At 42.7% G+C, this 8312-nt stretch overlaps 1 protein-coding gene across 1 annotated transcript; it reads right to left on the bottom strand.

The window, feature by feature from the left end:
• Positions 1-4059, bottom strand: LOC126644494 (prolactin-like). Its single transcript, XM_050323883.1, has 5 exons — positions 3937-4059; positions 3566-3745; positions 3311-3418; positions 2103-2282; positions 1-412 (listed from the first exon to the last, which is right to left on the bottom strand). Exons 1-5 carry the CDS (start codon positions 4057-4059, stop codon positions 218-220), a joined length of 786 nt encoding a protein of 261 aa, XP_050179840.1. The 3' UTR covers positions 1-217.
• Positions 4060-8312: the final 4253 nt, after the last annotated feature.

Raw genomic sequence — 8312 nt, 5'->3', positions numbered from 1 at the left:
TGCTAGAGTACTCCTTTTTATCAGGTGCATTAACCCACATACACACATGATGTTTTATTTAGTATTTCATCTGCATTGGTCAACTATGTCAAATAGCTGCCAAAGGATTTCAAAACCACTTTCCCATTAAAATTACTGTAAATGTGATAATTTATAAGTTCTATTTTTGTATCTTTATAAACAACATGCTGAAGACTACTTGTTAAGAGATTACAACTCAGCAACTATTTTCTGGCATAATCCTACATTTCAGAATTTTTAAGTAGCTTTGTACTTTATTGGAATCTCTCCTAAAACAGTGGATGAAGTCAGAGTCACTCATCATGTTTGCTTCATTACTAATTGATAAACCAGTGCCTTCAGATGATGCCATTCCATTTAATGAATTGCTGATGATCCCCATTGACTGCATCTGTATTGAAAAGAGGAAAAGAAGTACAACTTGTAACTACACATACAACAAATCTTGAAAATGCTAGTGCAGAAGTCAACTGAGGCATCACTATGTTGGGATGTGCTACTCCAGATCTTTCACATACTTACTGAAGATACATGTAAAGTTCCTTACATAGAAAAAGATTTTTTATCCTATACAACCTTTAGACTAGACTGAAATGATTTGATATACTATTAATGAATACTGGGGTATAGCTCCATCTGAGTTTAAGTAGAGAAACCCCTGTTTGGTAATCATTAGGTCCTCTTGAAGAGTTATAGTGAATCTGTCTTGAGACTTTTTAGCCATTTATTTTAATAATGGCTTTGTAAAGGGAAGCTTCTAATGTGAGCATCCACCAGTGCTGTTTAACCTGGTGAACTCTGCAGACTGTGATCACCTCTCAGAGTAGGAGCTTCACAACAGAAGCAACTTTAGAATTTTTCTGTCTTACAGAAAAACATGGCTGCAAAATATGGAATGCATTTGCATTGTTTGTTAATTTTTGTAATTACATTCCTACCCTGTGGTATGTCCATAGTACAGAGATACTTCAAAGCTTTCCCTCTTAGTAATTCCTTCAAAGGTGTTTTAGATAAAATTAAGCAAGTAAATATACAAAAAGTATGTAGCTAATTTATAGAGTTTGATGGTTTGCTTCAGCTACAGAATGAAGCAAAGGTCAGGCTTTGAGGTTTAACACTTCTGAACTTTAAGACCATTTTAACACAAAACCATGGCTACATTTGGAAAATAGAATTTCTATTTGTAGCTCTGAGTCACCCTAATCAGGGCTGCATTTTAGAGCAGGGTACAATTCAGCCTATCCTAGTAGTAAGCTACTTACTATTTTAAAACTTATATTCCCCACCTGTGTTCATAAAGCTGAAAGGTGATCTACTGGGGTAAGATACTAGTTTATTAACCACTTTTTGTAGTGAAAGGGGCACCTTGGCAGTGTGGCCATTGCAGAGAATGGGTACACAGCCTTCATTGGTTTAGTCAAAACTAAAAATAAGTTTAGATATGAATGCACAAGAAATGCAAAGGTCAGGACTTCTAGCTGGTAATGAGAAGACAGGAATGGAAATAACAGAAATACATCCTATAATTTACATATGACCTGCCAGAATTTGAAATGGAGTTTTGAAATTGCTTTGTGACTGGCACTGGACTTAAGCAATGTCACTGTTGTCTTGGAGAACTTATCCCAGCATAAAATTATTGCCTTAGGAAAGAGCTCTTCTCAGGAGATGGCAGTGATACTTGAATTACTTAGAATGTAAATCCAAATAAAACTGAAAACAGTTAAGCATTTATCATGGTCTACCCACATCTCCTCTACTACCTTAGAAAAGTAATGCCATTACTGGCTCATATCTGAAGCTGTGGAAGGCTCTAGTCTTTGTACTTGTGTCCTTCTTTCATATATTTAATATTAATAAAATATTGCTTGTCAGATATGGAAATCTATAATGCCATCTATGTATCTACCAATTGATAAACTGTCACATCCTTTGACCCAAAAATGCTTGTATCTGTAACGAAGTCCAGCATTTTGCTGGATGAGAGCCTCCAAGCCCAAGTGAGAGCAGACACTACCCTCTCCCCAAAGTCAGTCGTGCCACATAACTGGTATAAATAAAAGCTACATCGGAAATCTTACCTTTTCTGTTACTTTCTCAACTCCAGTCTTCAGCTCATGTACCATATTGCTGATTTGCTTAGCTTTGCTAAGGCTGTCATCAGGTAACTCTTGATGGTGCTCAATATGCTGGTTAAAGTGGGAAAGTGGTTCTTTCCAGGCTTGCAAAAGTTTCAGTATCAAGTGAGTTAGTTCTTCTCTCTTATAAATTAAAACCATAAAACTCTGTTACTTTGCAACAGATCATATAAACAGTCTTAAACAGTCTCATTGTGAAATCTCAGCAGGACTAAGATTTATATCTGCAATTCAATTCTTACATACTACTCTCTCACTGGTTATTTGCTTACATATAATAACACCCAGAAGCTGTATTTGTCTAGTTTTCAGCTAACACAAACAAGGCCTCATCTCCCTTTGTCCCTCCAGGGGACCTTCTGGACATCCTGGGCAAAGCTCCTCACTCCATCATAACCAAACCCAAAAATGTTGTCTGTCTCCTCTGAAAGGCAAAAGTTTCTCCTAGTGCTGTATCCCCAACTTAATAATTTACTTTTTCTGTGTCTGAAGAGACTCTTCCAGCTTTTCTCTAAACTAATAATGATTTTTTTCTCTTTGCCATTACAACTGTCTAAACCAATTTGCTGTTCTTTTCCCCTTACCTAACTACCAATTCAAAGATAATGATTGCTATTTCTTTCTCCTGATTGCTTTTTGCAGTGACACTGATTAATTAACTTCTCTGCCACATACACACAATGTCTGTTCTAAGTTTCTATTCCGCAGAGATTGCCAGAACAAAATCAAAAGACATCTGTCTCTCAGTCATTTTGACAAAGTACTACTTCAATATCCTTATTAAAACTAGTATGTTATGATCTGAGCATAGGTAACCATATGCAGCTTTTAAAATTCAACAAACTAATGATTCATATGCAATACTTCTGTGATGTGCACTTGTTTGGGGTCAAAACTTAACAGCTTTTTCCTTCCATTATTGATGAAGCTCGGCAGCGTAAAAGCCTCTCTGCCTATCTCCAGCCCAAAGGTGATCATCCCTGTGTGATGAATGAGACATTTGGGGGTTCTGACGGGACGGAAGGTATTTTCCCCTTTCTTCAGGGGAGAGAAAGGAGGCAGTGTGACTCACGGAGTCCTCTTCCAGCACCTCAATCCCCGCTGTATCCCCTTCCGCCCTGTCTCTGCCCGCCGCCGCCGTCCCCCCTTACCGGGATTTTTTGGGCGTATTCTTTGCCGTTGGGGGTCAGCATCCCCGACGTATGGCACTTCCTAGCGGGCTTTCCCAGCTCGTTGTCACGGGGAGGAAAGTGTTTTTCCTACAAGGGAAGAAAACCTAAACATACACCGAGACTACCACCACTACCCTCCATCCCGCCACCTTCCTCGCTATCCCGCCCCGTCGGCAGCCGCTCCCAGGGCGGTGCAGCCCCGCTTCGCAGCAGAGGGGCCGGCCCGGCACTCACTAGCTCGGCGTAGAGCGTCGTGGAGAGGCTGTGAATCCTGCCCGAGTGCCGGATCACCCGGTCGAAGAGATCGGCCACCGTCAGAAGGTGGCAGCCGGAGTCCCCCGGGCCGCAGACCAGCAGCCACAGCAGCGCCGCGACGGCACCTGCGGAGAGCGCGGCGGCGTCGGGAGGTGCGGGCTGCCGGGATGTGCAGCCCGGCCGGGTGTGCAGCCCGCCCACCCCCGCCCGACCCGGCCCGGCCCGGCCCCTTCGCCCTCACCTGCCCTCCCCGCCGCCCGGGCGGGGGCCATGGCACTGCGGAGCTGCGGAGCCCGATGCCCGGCAAGGAGCGGCTGGGATCAGCCGGCGCTGGCGAATCCCCTGCATGCCTTATATATGCCGGGACCTCCCGGCGGTGACGGGTTCCTCCCTGACGTTCGCAGCCCGCGGTCACCGTGAGCAAGCCACCCGGAGCGGGACTCCCGGCTCGGCTGGCGGGCGGGCGCGTCCATCACACCGACAGGACAGACTGCCCCCGGCAGCCCTCTGGACCCGACAGAAATGGGACTCGCGGGCTCTCTGGTGCTGCTGCTGCCCACCCTCGCAGCCGCCCGCCCGCCGCCGGGCCAGGGCTGCCGTGGGTCGGTGTCGCAGCCCCACTATGGGCAGAGCAGAGGAGCGGCTCCAGCCCCACAGAAGTGGCGTGCCCAGGTCCGTACCAGCGGGCCCACGGCCGTCGGAAGGGGTAGGGTGGGAGAAATGAGCCCAGACAAATAAACTACTCATGTCCGTGGGCGTTTATAAAAGGACAGCAATGGGCAAAATGAGGGGTAGGAGAGAAGCCTGGTCTGATTACATTCATCTCTTAGGTGTCTTTTCTAATCACATAGTAAAAATCAGATCTGCTTTTCCTGGTTTCTTGCAGGTGATCAGAGGTATCAACACTGAAGATGTGATAGCTGATGACCGCATGCTTGGTGTTCCAAGTGTGCCTGAGAATAGTTGGTCACATATGGCTAAAAGATTCAGGGAGTAACAAAGCAAAGGACTGCAGTCCGGATCCCTAAAGGGATGCAAGTGCTGTGGACTTGGTTGCTGTCCTCTATTTCTGAGCACGAGATCCTAAGCAGCCCTACAGGACATATAACAGAAGTTGAGATATTGGTCATGAGGAAAATTAGTCAGCTCTGCCCCTGTTGGGGTTTTTCACTGCCAGAGGAACAGTCTGCTGAGAAATGAGGATAAATGTGACATGAAATTGTTGTCTTCCCTTCCCAGCCATTATACTAGAGTCATGTATTTCAGAATTCAACGTGATCCTGAAAACTAGTGAAGTGTCCTGAAGAAAGTAGGGTGCAGTTCAGTTAAAAAAACCCAAAGTACTGTATTTAGACAGGAGCTTCGAGCTGTCCAAATACAGAACAAGGGAGCAGTCAAACAGAAGGGGATCATGATTTGTACAAAATAACAAGCTGAACCTCTATCAGTAGTTTCTTGCTTTGCATTATTCATTTATTCCTTTGGTTTGCAGTCTGGTTTATGTCCTCTGAAATGTTGTCTGTGAGACATGTGAAAGTGTTCTGCTGCCATACATTTTATTGTAAGGCCTCCACTAGAATACTGTGTTCAGTGCTGCACATCCTTTTTCAAGAGATATGAACCAGCTGGAAAGAGCCCAGGGGTGAAAAGCAAGAACGATGACAGGTTACCCCCCCCCCCCAACCTGCAAGTAAAGATTCAATTAAGTGTGGGTTTTAGTCTATCAGGGAAAGACAAGGCAAGGATCCAGTTTTTAGATGTGCATAAGGTAGCAGGAAAGAGAAAGGGAATCAATTATTCAGCAAATTAATGATGGATACAAGATATAATGAGAAATTAAACTGCAAGGAGATTTAAATCAGACATTTGAAAGAACTTCTGGGTTCTAATGGTGAGAAGATTTTACAAACAGGAACAGACTGCTCAGGGACATCATGAAAGCTCCATCATTATCTAACCTGATCTTATAAACTCTCTAGGAGTTTTCAGATAGTCAAAAGTGGTATTCATCCCATGGTGGACAGAAGGATGAGTGAGCAATATCAGACCTCTCTACCTTCCAGCCTGCCAAAGATTTATAGCGCAAGACCAACTGGAGTTCATTATGTATTCAAAAATCACTCCTAAATTTACAACATGAAGGACTAAAAGCTGAAATGAAAAGATTTGTTTCAACCAAATACTACCCACTATTGATTTTCCCTTTTCCTATAACATAACATAACATAACATAACATAACATAACATAACATAACATAACATAACATAACATAACGCAACATGTCACATTTTATTGTTCAGGAAGGGACATGTCACACACTTTTGCTCTGAAAGTTGATGATATGAGTTCTTGAATAAAACAGCATGGAGATTATGTAATCCGGACCTTAAAAAGGAAATGCAAAAAGAGTTGACTACCAACTAAAGGAGTCAACCACTTCCTGAAGGTTGCGTCTCAGTTCTGTGTTTTTTCTGAGTTGTGTGTACAAAACCACTTCATGTAGAAGTGTTTGGGTCTTCTCAGTTCTAACTTCTCAGCTCTTCTCTCTCTTCTCTCATGGAAAGAGCTGTGTCCAGTTTGTGTCCTTCACCCTGCATTCATGATAATAATAAACTTCTATCAAACTTATATCTTTATATTTTTTTCTCCTTCCTCTCACTCTTCACAATATAAACATTCTTTAGTCCCTTCATCTTAAAACAACAGTCCTTGACTCTATTTGTCACTCTGCACAAAATCCTTCATGACTCTGCATCTCATTTAGTAACTCTTCACTCCCTGAGAAGTTGTTTACATTCATCAAATGGATTTTTTTTCTCCCTTATCTGCTCCTTTCAGTCATATTTCTCTGTTTTGATCTTCACTATATCTGCTTTTGTTTATGTCTAGGATGACTTTTTATAATCAAAGCTCCTCATTGTCATCTCCTGCAAAGCCTCCTGCTTTCCTTGTCCTCTCTTGGCTTCTACAACCATACAATTTACTGTTTCTTCTGATATTTCTCTAACTCCTTACAAAGACAACACTTCGTGTCTCTTCAGGTTTATGGGAAGACTTTACAGGAGTTTATCTCGCATTTTACAATCTCGTCAGTAAAAGCAAAAATTCAGCTACTACTTTTTGCTGTCACTTGGAGGTCTGCCTTCCTGCTCCAAATTGGTCTCCTTATGTCCAACTATCTCACACTGCCTCTGCAGCATGTATTTTTAGGTGCATCATGTCTTTCAACTCAAACACAAAAGAGCTAAAGGAGATCACAACTGCTCTTTTCATACATATATATTTATTTTTCTCCCTACAAAAATATTTTATTCTGATTCTCTGTGTACCTCAGAGAGTTTGAACTGAAGATATGCATGTGTTAGGCATGTATGCTGCTGAGTGCTCGCCTCAGATCCATGGCATTCCTGAAAAGAAGTTTGGTTGATGATGGGCCTCTGCTGGAGTTGGAATCTGGAGCTGCTTTCTGCATTCCTCATGTTAATTTGGCAAAGGTGGTTCAACATAATAAAATGTAGCAGCTCTCCTTCCATGGTCCTGCTTGTTTTCTCCTGCATTCTCTTGCTTATGTCTTTGACCTAAGGAATACCATTCTGTCTCAGTTTAAATGAGACACAGGTGTTTTACTAAGGATGAGTTATGAGGAAGACCCAAACTCCTCCCTCTAAGCAATTGTAAATCCGAAATTAGGAGGCTCCAATTGAGGGGAAAAAAATGTGGAAAAAGGAACAGTAACAGCCCTTTATTAAAAGATATATGTATATTGGCAGAAACAATGAAAAAAAACAAGTAAAACAACCAAACAATACTCCTATACCCCCAAATAATCCCCTTCAAAACAAATCAATAAAAAAAAAACAAAGAAAAAAAGGTGAACAGTTCAGTTTGGTGCAATTCTAACCACAGTCAACAAGGGGCGCTGTTTGATCACAGGAGACGCAGAGATTGTAGTGTCCTGTGACAGTCACCAGGGAGTGCTGTTGGATCACTGGAAATGCAGAGCCTGCAGAGCTTTGTGCCAGTCAGCAGTTGGATCACTGGTCGTTGCCATATGGGAATACACCCTCTCTGTTCTTCTGGCCCAATTGTGCGGCATAGTTTTTCCCTCTCCCTTTGATGTGCACAAGAACCACTGCCAAGAAAGGAAAAAATGGGAACAGGGAAAGTTCCTGAAACAGTTCCTCTCCAATGAAAATCCAAGCAGAATCCACAGCTGACAGCCAGACTGAGAACAAAACCAACTCAGAGCTCCTACTCTAACCTTGTTCCAGCTTCAGCAGCCACTTGAACATCTCCCCCCCTCCTCCCCCATTTCCCAGGAGATGAGAAGAAAAAAAAAAGTAAAAAGGAACTCCTCACCCTTCCCCAAAAACAAGATTCTGAAGGCCATTAACTAGGAATGTGGCCTTACCAGCAACTTCTTTTGTGTTACTTAACTGCCCGTTTAAAAATTCTCTCCACACAGTGGGCAGGGGGAAGGGAAAAATTCCTGCTTAGTTTCTAATAACCAGCAAAACCATGACACATTCATAAAAGATAAAAGATCATTTTCAGCACTCTGGAAAACTGGGCATTGAAATAAGAATATCTTCTGAGGAAGCCTGGGTCTTTATGGGACAAATTTCTCAAGGGAAGGATCTTGTCATCCTTAATTTTCAAAATACTAAATTAAAATGGGTGTTCAGGGCATGCAATTCTCTTCCAGTTGTTCAGGATAGGATTTCT

Source organism: Myiozetetes cayanensis, unplaced genomic scaffold (assembly GCF_022539395.1).
Source record: "Myiozetetes cayanensis isolate MyiCay16 unplaced genomic scaffold, myiCay2020 scf3, whole genome shotgun sequence".
NCBI lineage: Eukaryota > Metazoa > Chordata > Aves > Passeriformes > Tyrannidae > Myiozetetes > Myiozetetes cayanensis.
The sequence above is the reverse complement of the archived record's forward strand: the minus strand, read 5'-3'. Positions and strand labels throughout refer to the sequence as shown.

What these genes read in the sequence shown, in the direction of transcription:
- LOC126644494 (XM_050323883.1), bottom strand. Translation starts at nt 4,059, where the DNA reads ATGGACGCGCCCGCCCGCCAGCCGAGCCGGGAGTCCCGCTCCGGGTGG. An exon ending in GAGGTCCCGGCATATATAAG is followed by an intron (nt 3,746 to 3,936) that starts GCATGCAGGGGA and finishes ACATCCCGGCAG; the next exon opens with CCCGCACCTCCCGACGCCGC. An exon ending in AATACGCCCAAAAAATCCCG is followed by an intron (nt 2,283 to 3,310) that starts GTAAGGGGGGAC and finishes TTAATTTATAAG; the next exon opens with AGAGAAGAACTAACTCACTT.